Consider the following 16,072-nt stretch of genomic DNA (forward strand, 5'->3'; position numbering starts at 1 on the left):
CCTGATCTTCCTTCGGAGGAGTGGCTGTTGGGTTTGAACCACCAGCCGTCTGGTTAGCAATCAGATGCCTTAGGTACTACACCACCAGAGGTCCCAGGTTATTTCTTCTAAATCCTCAAGTATTGCTGATGTGCTAACTGTAAATTAGACTTTTTTTTCTTCAGAAGAGAATATCACACTTAATTATCTCACTAGCTCACAACGCCCCTCTGGTAAGCATTTAATGTGGGACTGAGTTACATTCCATCCCCAAAAGGTAGTAGCCAGATGGTGAGAGAGTAGAATTCCTTGATCTTTACAGAAAACTCCTGGTGTTTGTTTTTCCCGGTTGATTCTGTGATATCTTACATGAATACAACTAACAAATGAGGACAATGACAGGAAATAAGCCTGTTTTGTGTGACCTTCTCATAAGATGAGTAGAACTTTTTTAACATAAATTTGTGGAAGCTGATATTACCAGTGAAAGAAGGATTTAAGTCTTTGATAAACCATCAAGACTTTGCAGAAATGTTTTTTACCCATATTATTTGAATTCTGGTTCAGCAGTTTGCAGCTTTGGCCCATTCTGTATATTTTGCATTTGTACCTTTAAATATTACTGGCATTTCTGGTTGGGCTGACTAAGCACAGTATTTTATGGAATTTTTCTGTTTGGGTAGTTTAGTATAACCAAAAAGAACCAAACCCACTGCCATCAAGTCCATTCTGCTCCTCATTGGGTTTCCAAGGCAGTAAATCTTCATGGAAATAGATTGCCCCATCTTCCTTCAACAGAGCAGCTGGTGGATTTGAACCACCAACCTTCTGGTTAGCAGTCAAGTGCCTTGGGCACTGCACCACCAGGGATCCTTGTAGTATAACAAGGTACTTGATAATAAAGTCTTAGAGATCAACCTGGAGAGTTGATACTTTATTATGAACAGCAAGTTTGCATTTTATGGGAATTTCAACTATGTATATTTGGACTTGGGTGATCCAAAAAATATTAAATCTTTTTACGTGCAATATTTGAACTAATATAAATCCTTTTCAAATCTTTTTAATTCACCAAGGATAACATTTCAAAGTTGATTGGCTGAGTAGGTTGTAAGTTGTGTTAAAGAGATTTCTACACCGAGAGCCACTTTCTCTGGTAAACAGAAATGCCCGTCATCTTTTATTGGTATCCTGTTAGCATCAGAACTTCTGTGAAGGGTTTTACTGGTTATTGTGAAGTTAGTTGAATATTCATCATCATTGCAGTTTACAGTGTCATCCAGGTGTCCATTAAATGGCTGAAAAACTTCTGAACATGAGTAACTTTGAAATGGAGCTTTGACGTGACGGACTGTTATGAGAGCCAAGCCACTGCCGTCATAGCCACGCTGTCAGTGTGCTGTTGTTAGTTGCCGTTGAGTTGACTGTGACTCCTGGCAACCCCAAGTGTGTGTGCAGAGTAGAACTGTCCTCCATAGGGTCGTCAGGACTGTGGAGGTGGAGCTCCAGGCTTTACTTCAAGGTACTTCTGGGTGGGTCTGAGCCGCCAAGGTTTTCATCGCTGGGCCAGTGCTTAACCCTTTGCACTACCCAGGGGCTCCTCTCTGTATTTAGGACAAAGATATTGGGAAAATAAAATGGACCATTAAAGCAAAAATGTGCTATATTAATACAGGTTTTTATTTGTCTGGGGAAATTACTCTTAAACTTTTGCAAGTTTAAACTAAGAAACGTTCTCAGGAGTGGATCTTTTAAATAAAGTGCAACCTCCAGAAAGAAGGAGTTGTGGCATCAATTTGGGTAGACCCCATGCTGTGGTATAACAGTTACCTGTTATTTACATTTCTAGGAAAGTTCTGTTTGAAGATTTCCGGGCCTGGCTTTCTGACGTTTCTAATATTGACCTGAAATCAACCATTGATATGTCCTGTGCTAAGTATGAATTCACAGGTAAGGAAAGAGCATCCATGCAGCAAAATACTGGACTGTATGTCCCTCCATAGCAGCAGCAGCCTCCTAATAAGGAAAAGCAGAACTCAGAAAATACAGGACTCCACAAAGCAAGCCACAGGAGTTCCTTCCCCCTGCCACAGGAGTTCCTTCCCCCTTCTCCCTGCCCTTCTTATTCAGAGGTATCTGCTAGTACCAGCTTGGGGTACTGCAGTGTAGTAAATCACATAGTGTGGCTTTTCTAGCCATAAGTCTTTGTAAACTCTGTGGTGGAATTTGCCATGAGCAGCTGAGTAGCTCCTGATTGCTAAAGTTATCCACCTGGGGTATTTCTGTTGCACTAGCAGGAAGCAATCTTCTGGAAGTTTGCTCTCTCTCAGGTGTATAGAATTCTGATGTTGGGATTGGTTAGTGGTCACTCTGCCAGGCTCAAAAGGAGCCCTTCTAGAGGCAGAAGAAGTCTCTCTGACTGCTGGCTGAGAAAGACATGCTGCTGAGAGAAATGTGCTCCTGAGAGACACACGTTGCTGAGAGAGAAACACTGAGAGATACTCATTGCTGGGAGAAAGACTGAAAGAGACTGTTGGCTGAGAGATGGCGGGCTGAGAGAGACTGAGCATTATTTCTGAACTTGAATTATAGCCTGGTGCTTCCCTAATAAACCCCATAATATGTGAGTTCTGTGTGGGTACTGCAGCAAATTATCAAACCCAGCAGAGAGGTGGTAGATGCTGTGGGAGGAGTTGGTGTCAGGGTTTAAGAAAGAGCTGGAGGGAGACAGCATGTCTGCCCTCGCAGGAATTGGCCTTGGGCTGCTGATGGTGATTCTGTCTTCCTCTTGTGGGGTTAGAGGAGGTCAGGAGATGCAGCCTCTCTGCATCTTTGGCAGGTACGTTCTTCCTTTTCCCTGTGCATATAAATGTCTTTTCCAAAAGCAATTAAGTTTTCTCACCTGGAAAGAAAACTTGTTTTGTTTTGTTTTTAATTTTACTAAATAAAATTTTGGTTTGGTTTTGCTCTCATACACTGTCCAAGGAGAGTACCAACTTTTTGAGGCCAACTTGGTGATACATATGAAAAGCCATATTGTATCCCTTTTCTTCACTTTATTCTTTTTTTTTAATTTGAAAAGATTTCAAACTTACAGAAAAGTTCAAATTTTTTTTCCTGCATCACTTGAAAGTAGGTTGCTGACATGATGCCCTGGGACCCCTGGATACTTAGGTAATTCCTACAAAGACATTCTCCATTATACTAGTAAACTCCTCAGATCAAGAAAGGCTTTGATACATTATTACCATCTAACCCACATGCCCCACTCATGTTTCACTATTTGGTCCTTTATAGCAAAAGGATCCAGTCCGGGATGGCACATTGCATTTGGTTGTCATGCCTCTTTAGTCTTCAGACTGTTCCTCAGTCTTTCCTTGATGTCCATGTCCATGATTGGATGCTCCTGGAGAGTGACAGTCACGCTGTGTTGAGAACTCTTCAGTTTGGGTTTGTCTGATGTTCCTCGTGGTTAGATTGCTTTGTGCCTATCACGAGTGGTACTGGCTTTGATCTTGTGATGAAGGTGGTTCCTGTTGCTCTTTCCCTCTGCAAGTTAAGAATTTTGTGGGGAGACAATTTGAGATTAGGTAGCTATCTCATTTCTCATTAAACTTTTATTCATTTGTTTTAGTATCCATTCATGTTTCTTGCTAAATTATATTGTGATAGCTGCAAAATAGTGATTCTTCTAATAGTTGTTTCTTCTGCGTATGTCAGTGTCATTCTGTTGTAAAAACCTTTCTCTTTCTCCATTTGTTCTGGTTCCCTAGTGCTGCTCTGACAAGAAATATACCACAAATGGGATGGCCTTAACAAATAGGAGTTTATTCTTACAATTTGGAGGCTTTAAGTCCAAGTTCAAAGTGCCAGGCTCTAGGGCCTGGGTGAAAGCCCCTCAACCTTGGGGTCTAGCTCTGCCTCCTGTTTCCAGCCCACTGGAGCTAGAAGTGTTCCATAACTCAGACAGCTGCTGGCTGCTAAGGCTGAGAAGCCCCAAGGTTGACAAGTAAAAGGCACAGTACTGATGTTACCAAAGCACATGGCAGGCCATTTGCTTAAGTCCATTGTAAGTCCCAAGGTCAGCAGAGCATAGCAGGCTGCTGATCAATGACACAGCTACATGCACGGTCCAAGCATGCCATAGGCTAGAGACCATTCCCAAGGCTTCTCCTTATATACAAGAAGCAGACCACATTCCAAAGGCAACTACTCAGCTGCTTGTGGTAGATCCCACCATGGAGTTGATTGCCAGTCTCCTTATGGGGAATAACTACCACCAGCTGCCAAGCCATACAACCAGACCCAGCCAGATTGACACACAACATAACCACCACACCATTCATTCTTTCATTTATATCAGTATGGACTACTGTTTATGTAATGAGCTAATTATATAACACATAATTAACTATGATTATATTGGTGTTCATGTTGTTCCTAGTTTGGTCAAGGAGAGCCCCTTCAAACTGACACTTGTGTCTTTTTAATACGTCCTCATCATTCTTTGAGAACTTTCTTACTTTCTGGCAAAACAAGATTTTCCAGGCTCCTCTTGTGTTTTCCATGTCCTACACCTGGGGTCAGTCATTCTTCCAAAGAACCCTGTTTCCTTTTTAGTTAAGTATGAGAATTTATGTTAATGGGGGAAGAACAACTCAGATGAGGGTGAGTGTGAGTGTACCCCTTGCAGAATGTGATCACTGTCACCAAACTGTACATGTGTATAGGGAACCCTGGTGGCATGGTGGTTAAAGTGCTCAGCTGCTGGCTAAAAGGTCAGCAGTTCTAACCCACCAGCTGCTCTGTGGGAGACAGACGTGACAGTCTGCTTCCATAAAGATTTACAGCCTTGGAAACTGTGAGGCAGTTTTGCTCTCTCCTGTAGAGTTGCTATGAGTCACATTGACTCGATGGCAATGACTTTTGGGTTTTGGCTGCTGTGTATATTCTCAGTAACAACAAAATAATAAAAAGAAGAATCATACTTGAAAATCAAGAGCTGGACTCTAGGTGTCTTTGCTATTGAGGTGTCACTGCTCCCCAGGCCCTTTTAGTGGAAAGAGGTAGCAAGTATATTTACACACACATATGTGCGTATTTACATGTGTATGTATTTGTATCTCTCTCTATGTATATGTGTGTGTGTATGTGTATATGTATATATGCACACATAAACACACACACACATATCTACATATAAGGGAGCGCTGGTGGCCACTCCTCGGAAGGGAGAATGGGCAGTCTATTTCCCTAAAGATACAGCCTCAAAAACCTAAGGAGAGGTTGCTATGAGTCGGTTTGGACTCAACAGCAGTGAGGTTTTTTTTTTATGTACATGTTGTTGTTGTTATGTGCCGTCGAGTCGGCCCCGACTCATAGCGACCCCTCCTTGGGTTTCCGAGGCAGTATCACTACGGAAGTAGGATTGCCCAACCTTCCTTCCAAGTTTATGTACATATGTAAATATATTTAAGTCATCTATAAACTGAATTAACACTGATTCTTCCAATTCTAATTCAGCATCACATGGTTCCTTCTAGATTTCTTTTTTCCAGTCTATTTATTTATTTATTTAAACAGTCCCTCCATGTGTAATTATACCTACTTGTCACTATTGACTATCTTGTTATCTGACATTTCACATTTACGACAGCAGTAAAGAAAAATTTACCACAGGGCTATTTGGCACATTAATGAGGTGGCAGGCAGGGGTGCAATAGCTACTGAGCATCACCTTCATCAAGGATGGTCTCTGGGCGACCTCCAGAAAACTGGGCCATTCTACCCCAGTACCCCCCATCCCCTGTTGCCAACAGGGGCACTGTAACCACCTGCCAGATGGGGCTGACCTTGCCGCCTCTGTGACCAAGGCCTACGGGCAGACGTGCAGGCAACACTGCACGTTGTAAATACGCACATATGTGTGTATAACCAGCGGACACCTGTCTGGGTTCCCAGCTCCCGTGTGGCCTGAGGCCCTGAAGCTCAGAATTGTTGTGGGGTGCAAAAGGAGGGGAGAAAGGGGCATCCAACAGAGTGCCTGGAAGAAATGTATGAGTTTCATGACATCCCAAAGTGAGCCAGACTGGGCCTGAAGCCTCCCCTCTGTGGAGTGGGGCTGGACGTATGAGCAGCCTCCCAGTACCCTCACAGGAAGCCCTGAGCCTGGGTGACTTGCTAGGCTTGGGGGGCAGGGTGGACCCCAGAATCATGGATCAGGGCTTCCAGGGGTGGGAGTGGAGCTCTGGAGTTGGCTCCATGACCCAGCACAGGAGGAAGGGGGAGTGGCTAAGCCAGGGGCCTCGGTCCCACAGCCCAGGTATGTTCAGCTTTGTCTCCTCCAAGCGTCCTTCTCCACAGAGGAATGATCCATAACTGGACCCATCACAGTCACGAACACATCCATAAATCTTAGCTGTTGTTATTTGTGATCATATATTCTAAATTAAAAAAAAAAAAATGGACAAATGTCTGATAACAGAGAAGGAACAAACCTTCCATAATGTGGATTTTTCCATGAAAACCTAGTCTCTGGAACCTAACCGCATTGATAAATGGGTATAATTTCAGCTCACTGCGGCTATTTCCTCCCTTCCCAACCCCACCTATGGCTTTTAGGAGTTTAGTTCAAGAAATTAATGGGGACAAATTCAAAAAGATCCAAGTTTCAAGAATGCTCATTAGAGCATTCATTGTAATAGCTAAGAAATGGAAACAGTTACAAATAGGAAATCAGTTAAAAAGAGGGGAGGAAAGTATATGTTGTTGTTGTTGTTATGTGCCTTCCAGTTGGACCCCACTCATAGCGTCCCCTCATTGGGTTGCTGAGGCAGTATCACTATGGAAGTAGATTGCCCAAACTTCCTTCTGAGGAGTGGCTAGTGGGTTTGTACTGCCAGCCTTCTGGTTAGAAGTCAAGTGCCTTAGGCACTATGCTACCAGAGCTCCTGGAAAGTATATAGTCCATATAAAAGAATGTGCAGCCATTAAAAGTGATACCAAGTGTATACACTGACAGGGAGAGGCATTCATTTTATAATCAAAAAGCAGGCCACAGATCAACTACCATAGGATGTTTAACTTTATTTTTGTTGAGAATATACACAGCAGAACATCACCAATTCAACAGTTTCTACATGTAAAATTCAGTGACCTTGATTACATTCTTCAAGTTGGGTGACCATTCTCACCCTCCTTTTTGGAGGTGTTCCTCCCCCATTAATGTAAACTCACTGCCCTCTAAGGTTGCTATCTAATCTCTTTAGTTGCTGTTGTCAATTTGATCTCCTATAGATAGTTATTAAAAGAGCAAAATGCTCAAAACAGACATTTTTCACTAGTTAAACTAAACTACAGAAATTCTAGTGGCATAGTGGATAAGGCATTTGACTGCTGACCAGAAAGTCAGTGGTTTAAGCCCACCAACTGCTCCACAGAATGATCTTAAGGCAATAATTTTAGGACTTCATCCAGCCTTCCAGGCTCCAAAAAGATTGGCGTCTATAAGAATTTGAAATTCTGTCTGGCATTTTCCCCCTTTTGATCAAGATTCTTCTATAAAATCTTTGTTCAAAATATTCAGTAATGGTAGCTGGGCACCATCCACTTCCTCTGGTCTCATAGAATAGGAGGCAGTTGTTCATGGAGGCAATTAGCCACACGTTGCACATCCTCCTGTTCCTGCTTCTCCTTGCCCCCTTGCTCCAGGCAAATGGGATGTAATTATTGTGCCTTGGGTGGCCACTTAATAAGCTTTTAAGATCCCAAGAACTACATAACAAACTAGGTGGTAGAACAGAAGCACCAAATACGTTATTAAGTTGATGAAACCATAATCCTAAACTTCCAAACCAGGGATGCCATTTTTAAGTGCATACGTATGTAGGAAAAGTACTGAAAGAATATATACAAAAATACTGTTGATGATTTTCTCAGAGTCTGCTTGTAAATAAGTGTTCTTCAGTGTTTTCAGTTTTCTGTGTTGATTGTTATTTCTATAATTACAAAAAAGAGGAGAAACGTGTCTCTACAAAGCTGGAGGACATGGATGTCAGATGGACTGATAGTAAATGCAGAGTCCAGTGTCAGCTGCATACTGTGCTGAGCTCTAAGGTGTGCATTAAACTGTTGCAGATGCCCTGCTCTGCCACGATGATGAGCTGGAAGGGCGCCGGATCGCCTTCATTCTTTACTTGGTTCCACCCTGGGACAGGAGTTTGGGTGGCACCCTGGATCTGTACAGCGTTGATGGTAAGATAAATGCTCTTCAAAACCAATGGCATCACCATTCTTATCCACAGTAGCTGTACTCCTCAAAGGAGTACATTCATTACACTACTTGCCTCAGGAGGAATTAATGCCAACCCTGACAGCCATCTCCCTGAGTGGTACTTGGTGTAATCCTTATTCCAGGTCGATTAGATTAGATTTAAGATGAGGAATAATCGGACCTTGAATAATCGGATCTGAACACTGATCACGGAAGGGTGGGAAGCATGTAAAGCTGCCTGTGGCTGTGGATTTGCTAGGATCAGTCCATTGGACAGGAAGTCGGGTTTTTGAAGTGATTGACAACCAGAGGTTGACTTCAGAAGACTTTCAGCACTTCTCTCAGCCTTCATCAATAATAGATGGATGCTGTAGGGAGAACAGATGTCACCTAGCAGAACTAGCAAGTAGGAGTGAACCAGATGGAGGGGGGTGGGACCTCAAGATCTGAGGGAACATGTAGCTACCTCAGAAATTTGAGAACTGTCAGTGAAATGAGGTGACCTGAAAGTGGTCAGTGTTGATGAACCACATTCATGGATGTGTTCTCTCCTTGTGCAGAGCACTTTCAGCCGAAGCAGATTGTCAAGTCTCTTATCCCTTCGTGGAACACACTGGTTCTCTTTGAAGTGTCTCCAGTATCCTTTCACCAGGTAAAGATTGTCAGCTGCAGAGACGCAGAGTACTAAGGATCATGGTTTTTTAAAGTCACCTTCAAAATCCTGTCAGATTTGTTACTGGACCAGGTTGTTAGCACACCTGGCGTGAAGGATCCTGAAGTTAATGTGCTTTGGCTACAATTACTATCCCTATTCCTTGTGTTAATGCGCTGCTGGTTTTTTCTTCCAGGTGTCTGAAGTGCTGTCTAAAGAAAAGTCACGTTTGTCTATAAGTGGCTGGTTTCATGGCCCTTCATTGCCCAGGCCTCCCAACTACTTTGAACCCGCCATACCTCGGACCCCTCACATCCCTCAGGACGTAAGGATAGATTCCTATTATCAGTGGGGGTCTTATTTTGAGAGCTGTAGCATATTACTGCTTTATCTGACTTTAAAAATAGCTATTCCTAATAATGAAACTAGACTTTGAACTTGGCCCCCAGTATGAAATGGTGCAAGAACAAAAGCTATGGGAAATGTTAATTTACCTTTTATATCTGTTGCTTCTTTTTAAGCATGAAATTTTATATGAATGGATCAACCCTACTTATCTGGACATGGATTACCAAATTCAGATTCAGGAAGAGTTTGAAGAAAGATCTGAAATTCTTTTAAAGGAATTTCTTAAGGTAGGCCATAACACCTTGTTCTATGTCTCTTGTGTGGCACACAGTCTTGCTTCCTAGGTGAGTGGCATCATTAAGAGATTTTTACCTTTTATTTTTTGTTTTGTTCCTGGTTAGAATGTTCATGTAGTTCTCTTTTTCAAATAAAATACAGAAGTAATGATAGTAGCTAGCATGGGTATGAGTTGTATGCTGCATGGGCCAAGAGTCCCGTGGATATTCCCTATTCTCTAGAATCTTAATGGTGAACACGCACACACTCACACACAGGCTTCCACAGTGAGAGGGCGCTCTGTTGAGTTGTCCTTACTGGGTGCCATCAAGTCAACTCTGACTCAGAGCAACCCGATTTGACAGAGGAGAACAGCCCCATACGGTTGCCAAGGCTGTAATCTTTACAGGAGCAGATCACCAGGTGTTTTCCCCCACAGGCCACTGTGGGTTTGAACTGCCAGCCTTTCAGTTAGCAGCCAAACACTTAACCATTACACTATCACAACTCCTTTCTATATAGTTACTATCCTGTTCATTTGGTGAATGTAAACCAAAAAAACCAAACCCACTACTGTTGAGTCGATTCTGACTCACAGCAACCCGACAGGACAGAATAGAACTGCCCTGTAGGGTTTCCAAGGCTGTAAATGTTTACAAAAGCAGACTGCCTCATCTTTCTCCCACAGACCAGCTGGTGGGTTCAAACTGCCTTTTGGTTAACAGCCAAATATTTTAATCAGTACACCACTAGAGCTCCTTTTGATGAATATAGTGCTTAATATTACTTCTAATAACAGACAGATTACTATTTGATGAACGTCTATAAATGAATGTTTGACAGTGATGAGGCAGCATGTTATATTGGAAAGAGAATTAGATCAGATGTCAGAAGACATGTATTTATGTCCTGGCTCTGGTTTTACTAACCTGAGAAAAATCAATAAATCTGTTTTAGCTTCTACTTCTTCACAAGTTAAACAGGGATAACCCCTGCCTTGCATGCCTTGAAGAGTTGTGAGGACCAAATGAGATCATGAGTATGTGCTTCCGTTGACCAGGGTTTCCCTGGAATCCTAGTCCCAAGAGCAATTCCTCCACACTGTCTGTCTTGGAAATTTGTTCCTAACATTAGCATTTTGGGGGAAGAGAATCTGGGGAGTATAACATTGAAAAGGAGCTCTGGTGGCACTGTGGTTAAAGCATTCAACTGCTAACCAAATGGCCAGCAGTTCCAACCCACCAGTGGTTCCATAGGAGAAAGATGAGGCAGTATACTTCTGTAAAGATTTACAGCTTCGGAAACCCTATGGGGCAGTTCTACTCTGCCCAAAAGGGTTTCTATGACATTCAGAATTGATTCAAGGGCAGTGGGTTTGGGTTTTGGGTTTTTTTATTGTGGTAAATAAACTTGTTCAATACTTATACCATGCTGCAAATCTTTCACATATTTACAGCTGAAAAGACTAATGTTATCGGAATACTCTCTGGACAAGCTCTGTGTTAAACAATTAAACATAAAGCGTCTCTGGAGAATCTTTCAATCTAGTAACCAGCTTCTTATTCTTATGTGACTTTTTAAATGGAGAATGCCGATTGAATGAGCTCTTTATTATTATCTGGAGAGTTTCACTGTAATAACACTGACTAATGCACTTTAATTTTTTTCCTCATATCTTGTGAATTAAAGAGTCTATATTATGATCTTCATTTTATAAAGGTAGGAAATGGAAAGATTTAGCAATTTGACATAAAATACACAACTACTTAAGGGAATGGCCCAAGTCGGCACTTGGATCTCTTGGCTAAGCATGCTGATGATTTATCTGGTGTTGTCTGGGCTCCACCATCAGGAAGAGGGGATCCTGTGTATGAAAGGGGTGAAACTAGTCAACCGGACCTTTTAGAAACCACCCAGACGGATGTCCTGCAGAGGTGCTTCATCTGCGAGACCAGTGTGGGATCGTAGGAAGTTGCCTAACCACTGCTTTCTTTGCTCATTTCTAGCCGGAGAAATTTGCAGAGGTCTGTGAGGCTCTGGAGAAAGGAGATGTGGAATGGAGTAGCCAAGGTCCTCCTAACAAAAGGTAGAGGCCATTGCTAGAGACATTTTCCATAATGCTGCTTTGTCACCAAGTATAACCAATAACAGGTCCCAACAAAATCTCACCGTTGTAGCAACGTGTACCTTAGTAAGCTATGCCAGAACTAGGGGAGTGAGATACAAAGCTAATGCTCCCCTTTTACGTCTTGAGTAACTTTAGTCTGTGGTTTTGATGAACAACTCGCCATTGGTACTTTTTAGGTTTTATGAGAAAGCCGAGGAGAGCAAGCTTCCCAATGTACTAAAAGACTGCATGGACCTGTTTCGCTCTGAAGCACTGTTCTTGCTGCTGTCCAACTTCACGGGCCTGAAGCTTCACTTCTTGGCCCCTTCAGAAGACGATGAGGTTGAAGACAGAAAAGAGGAAGCAGCAGCATGTGCTGCTGACAGCACTGAAGAGGGGACCAGCCATAGCCTCTCAGAGCCCGAGAATCACCCAGTGGCCATCAGCAGTGCCAGCCCGCCGAGCGGTGGCCAGACGGACTCAGAGCCGGAGGGAAAGGAAGCAAAGACAGGTAAGTCATTACGATTTCTCCTTTTCGCACTAAGCAGTCAACATTTAATCATTTATCCACTCAAGAATTATTTCCTGGGCGCCTACTGTATGCTCGGCCCTTTTACAGGAGCTGGAGAACAAACCAGACAACATCTTGGTGATCCTGGCTGCATTCTAGTAGGCGAGGCTTGAGATCAAACATATACACGAGAAACAAGAAAATGTCAAATGGTGATGAGTGCTACGTAGACAGACACGTACCTGATAACACCCAGCTGGCTTTTTCTGTGCAATTCAATACCTAGAACAGCCTTTCTCTGAAAGACTAGTTTTTCTTGATGATTGACACTGACATCTATACCTAGACTCTAAAGGAATCAGGGTGAAGATTTATGAGAACTTGGGGACTTTTTATTGTTTTTTGGATTCGTCCCTTTCTATTCCCCCCCCCCCTTTTTTTTTTTAAAGAGCCCTGGTGGCACAGTTAAGCACTCAGCTGCTTACCAAAAGGGGGCAGTTCAAATCCACTAGCTGCCGCAGAGGAGGATAATGTAGCAGTCTGCTTCCATAAAGACTATAGCCTTGGAAACCCTATGGTAGGAATCAACTCAGTGGCAGCAAGTTTGGTTTTTGAATTATTCCTTTTTTGTTTCATTTTGATGGGAAGAGAATGAAACTTGGAAGAAAAACTATATAGCATCCAAAAGAGTGATTATTCTGTTATTGAGCACCAACTGCATATGTGAGGCCTTCAGTTAAGCCAAGTGGGGGTTATAGAGGGGAGTGAGAAAAGGGACTGTGTACACAATTTACCATCTTGAAAAAAAGCTGTTAAGTTACTGAGATACATATAAAAAAACCACTGCCATCGAATCAGTTCCAACTCAGTGACCCTATATGATAGAGTAGAACTGTCCCATAGGAGTCCAAGTCTGTAAATCCCTATGGAAGCAGACTGCCTCATCTTTCTCCTGCGGAGTGGCTGGTAGGTTTGAACCACCCACCAACCTTTTGGTTAACAGCCCAGTGCTTTAACCACAGCACCACCTGAACTCTGAGATATGTAAAGGCAGTGTAAAATATTGGCATAGCTAGGGCACAGCTACAAAAGAGGCGAAGGCCCTCAGCAAGATGGGTTGACACGATGGCAGCAGCGATGGGCTCAAGTATAGCAAGGATCGTGGAGCTGATGCAGGACTGGGCGGTGTTTCGTTCTGCTGTGCACTGGGTCCCTGTGAGTCAGAGACAACTCGACACACCTACCAACAACAACAATAGGGCACAGATCGTGAGATAACCACAACATCAGGACTGATCATTTTAAGGTTGGTTGGTTGGTTTGTTTTATTGTAAAACATCAATTTGAGGATACTGGGAAAACAAGTAAGTAAAAGGAAACTATTAATCACCTCCTGTTAGCCTCTGTTCATATTTTGGAAGGTATCTTTCTAGTCTTTTTTTTACTATGTACATACAGAAATATGTACAGGCCTGCCCCTTCCCCTTGCATAGAAAGTCCTCACCTTCCCCATCCAAAGTGGCATTGCCTGTCTTGCTTTCTAACATCGCACTTCTAGACGCTTTCATTTGAAGACTGTATTTCACTAAACGTTTTTGAAAACCACCCTTCTGTGATATAATTTTTTATTACTGCAAAGTCTTTCATCCAATGGCCTTAGTCAGTCCCTTGTTGGACATTAGATTATTTTCAGTTCTTCGCCAACATAACAAACAGCAATGCATCCATTACTTTGTCAGAGTAGCGTCTTAGAAGTACACATGCCACATCAAAGACCCCGAGGTTTTAAGGCAAAAGCTCCCTCTTAAAAATGGGTATCAGTTTGTACCCTGCCATTATTGTACATGATAATATTTCCCTACTTCCTTAGCAAAATAATTACTCTTTTCTTTTCCGTGCCTTCCTTTGAATAATGGTGCACGTTTGTACATTTTCCCCATATTTATTGGTTATTTAATTTTCTTTGATGAATGACTTATAACCTCAGCCCACATTTTCCTTTGGGATGTGTCTCGTATTTTTACTGTATTGTAAAAAATGTTACCTATAGGAGTATTAGCCCTCTGGCCTACATAATAAAATGGTTTGTTGTTTAACTTTGTTCAGCATGTTTTCATTTTATAAAGTTTCAGTAATCACACCCACTTTTGCCTTACATAGTTTCTGCTTTCTGTGATGACATGCTTAGAAATCTCTTTCTTACTCTAAGATATAATAAAATTCAGGTTCTAATTTTTTTTTTCCTTTTGGCAACTAAATTTACACCATCTGCAATTTATTTTGGTATAAAGAGAAAAATAGAAATTCAACTTTTTTCCCCAAATAGTCAGCCCTAGTATATCTGAGAGTCATTTACAAGGCTGAATTGGTGTAACAGCAGATCTGCTGACGGTTGAGGGTGGGGTTTCCCTGTAGTGCTGTGGGGTCTCCATAGCGCTGTGCTGTCCAAGTGATCATCCTCTTATAGTCTAGCACTTCTATCTTGGTTATTTTTTACCCTCAGCTAATTTTTCTGGCCCATCTTCTGTTGCGTTTTCTTAGAGTCTAATGTTCCCACATGCCATGGGGAGCTGAGGCATTGGAAGACTGGTCACTACACTCTCCTCCATGACAACAGCAAGACTGAATTTGCCCTGGACTTACTTCTCTACTGTGCCTGTGAGGGTAAGATGGCGGAAGGAAGGCGGTGAAATATTTCCTTTGAGGGACAGTTTCTCCTGGGTGACCATCTCTGTCTGAACCAAGATCTCAGAACACAGGAACTCAAAGATGGAAGCGATGTTGGAGGTCATAAATTTCAGTCTCTCAACTCAACAGGATTGGTATCTGTGACTAGAAGATGGGGAGATGGACCATATGTTACTCTCTCTTAAATAGCCCCCATATCTACAGCTTCTACATAATTGGCCTTCTGGAGATATGTAACACTTAATTCTTCCTTAGTTTCCAGTTCTTATTCAGTGTTGATTGAAATAAGCCCAAACTCCAGTTCAGCTTTCTCAGGAAATTAGACCTTTAGGGAAAAGAAATCCCTAAAGCTGGATGCTAAATTTAGGCTCCCAGGTCATAGAGTTGGTTGCTAACCTCCAAGCTCTCCCTATTTTAAGCAGCTTGCAGTCACTGAGTTTGGCAGATGATGTAACTCTTGTGAGAGCTTTCTGATTACTGTTTGTTTTCACTTATAAGGCTGGGAGCCAGAATATGGTGGCTTCACTTCCTACATTGCCAAAGGTGAAGATGAAGAGGTAAGTTGCTTCTTATAGCAAACTACCCTTTTCAGCTCTTGAGACAACTTTCATTCTTCGCAGACCCCATGTTTTTGGCCTTCTGCTAGTATCTCTGGCTGCTGAATCCATGTTGGTCTTCCTGGCATCAGTTTAATTTCTAGGAGAAAATACCCAGCATGGAATAATAATGTAAAAGGAGAGTAAATCAGTAGGCATTTGTTCTGCCATATCAAGTCCTGCTGAGAACTTCCAAGTAAATTAAGAGCCACTTCATGCGTTCCCATGAATCTTTTAAGTTAGCAAGAAGTAAATGCATGAGGTAAAATCTTTCTGGGTATGTGCTGGATGGGGGCCTGTCAGAACTGTGTCTTGACAGCCAGAACAGAGGCTCTTCCTAATACAGGATCTTTCAAAGGATTCCCTTTCCTTCATCTAAGTACTTGTATGGAAACCATCTCCATGCAATGACGGATTATTGAAGAAAGCCGGGCAAGTAAGCACTTTTGTTCTGATGTGTCATTGTATTTGCTGATTTCAGCTGCTAACAGTGAACCCAGAAAGCAACTCTTTGGCACTGGTCTACAGAGATAGAGAGACTCTGAAATTTGTCAAGCATATTAACCACCGAAGCTTAGAACAAAAGAAAACTTTCCCACACAGAACAGGTTTCTGGGACTTTTCATTTGTCTATTATGAGTGA

At 42.3% G+C, this 16,072-nt stretch overlaps 1 protein-coding gene across 1 annotated transcript in view; it reads left to right on the forward strand.

Annotated features, from left to right (window-relative positions):
• OGFOD1 (2-oxoglutarate and iron dependent oxygenase domain containing 1) overlaps positions 1 to 16,072 on the forward strand; it is a 28,698-nt gene extending 12,626 nt beyond the window's left edge. Inside the window, exons 4-13 of the mRNA XM_007947218.2 lie at positions 1,829 to 1,929; positions 8,116 to 8,232; positions 8,812 to 8,903; positions 9,100 to 9,228; positions 9,425 to 9,538; positions 11,534 to 11,613; positions 11,832 to 12,145; positions 14,687 to 14,809; positions 15,332 to 15,390; positions 15,911 to 16,072. Of these exons, the coding sequence (XP_007945409.1) occupies positions 1,829 to 1,929; positions 8,116 to 8,232; positions 8,812 to 8,903; positions 9,100 to 9,228; positions 9,425 to 9,538; positions 11,534 to 11,613; positions 11,832 to 12,145; positions 14,687 to 14,809; positions 15,332 to 15,390; positions 15,911 to 16,072 (1,291 nt within the window). The remainder of the gene's footprint in view (positions 1 to 1,828; positions 1,930 to 8,115; positions 8,233 to 8,811; positions 8,904 to 9,099; positions 9,229 to 9,424; positions 9,539 to 11,533; positions 11,614 to 11,831; positions 12,146 to 14,686; positions 14,810 to 15,331; positions 15,391 to 15,910) is intronic.

This window comes from Orycteropus afer, unplaced genomic scaffold (assembly GCF_000298275.1).
Source record: "Orycteropus afer afer isolate SDZICR_OR568_19922 unplaced genomic scaffold, OryAfe1.0 scaffold00009, whole genome shotgun sequence".
Classification (NCBI taxonomy): domain Eukaryota; kingdom Metazoa; phylum Chordata; class Mammalia; order Tubulidentata; family Orycteropodidae; genus Orycteropus; species Orycteropus afer.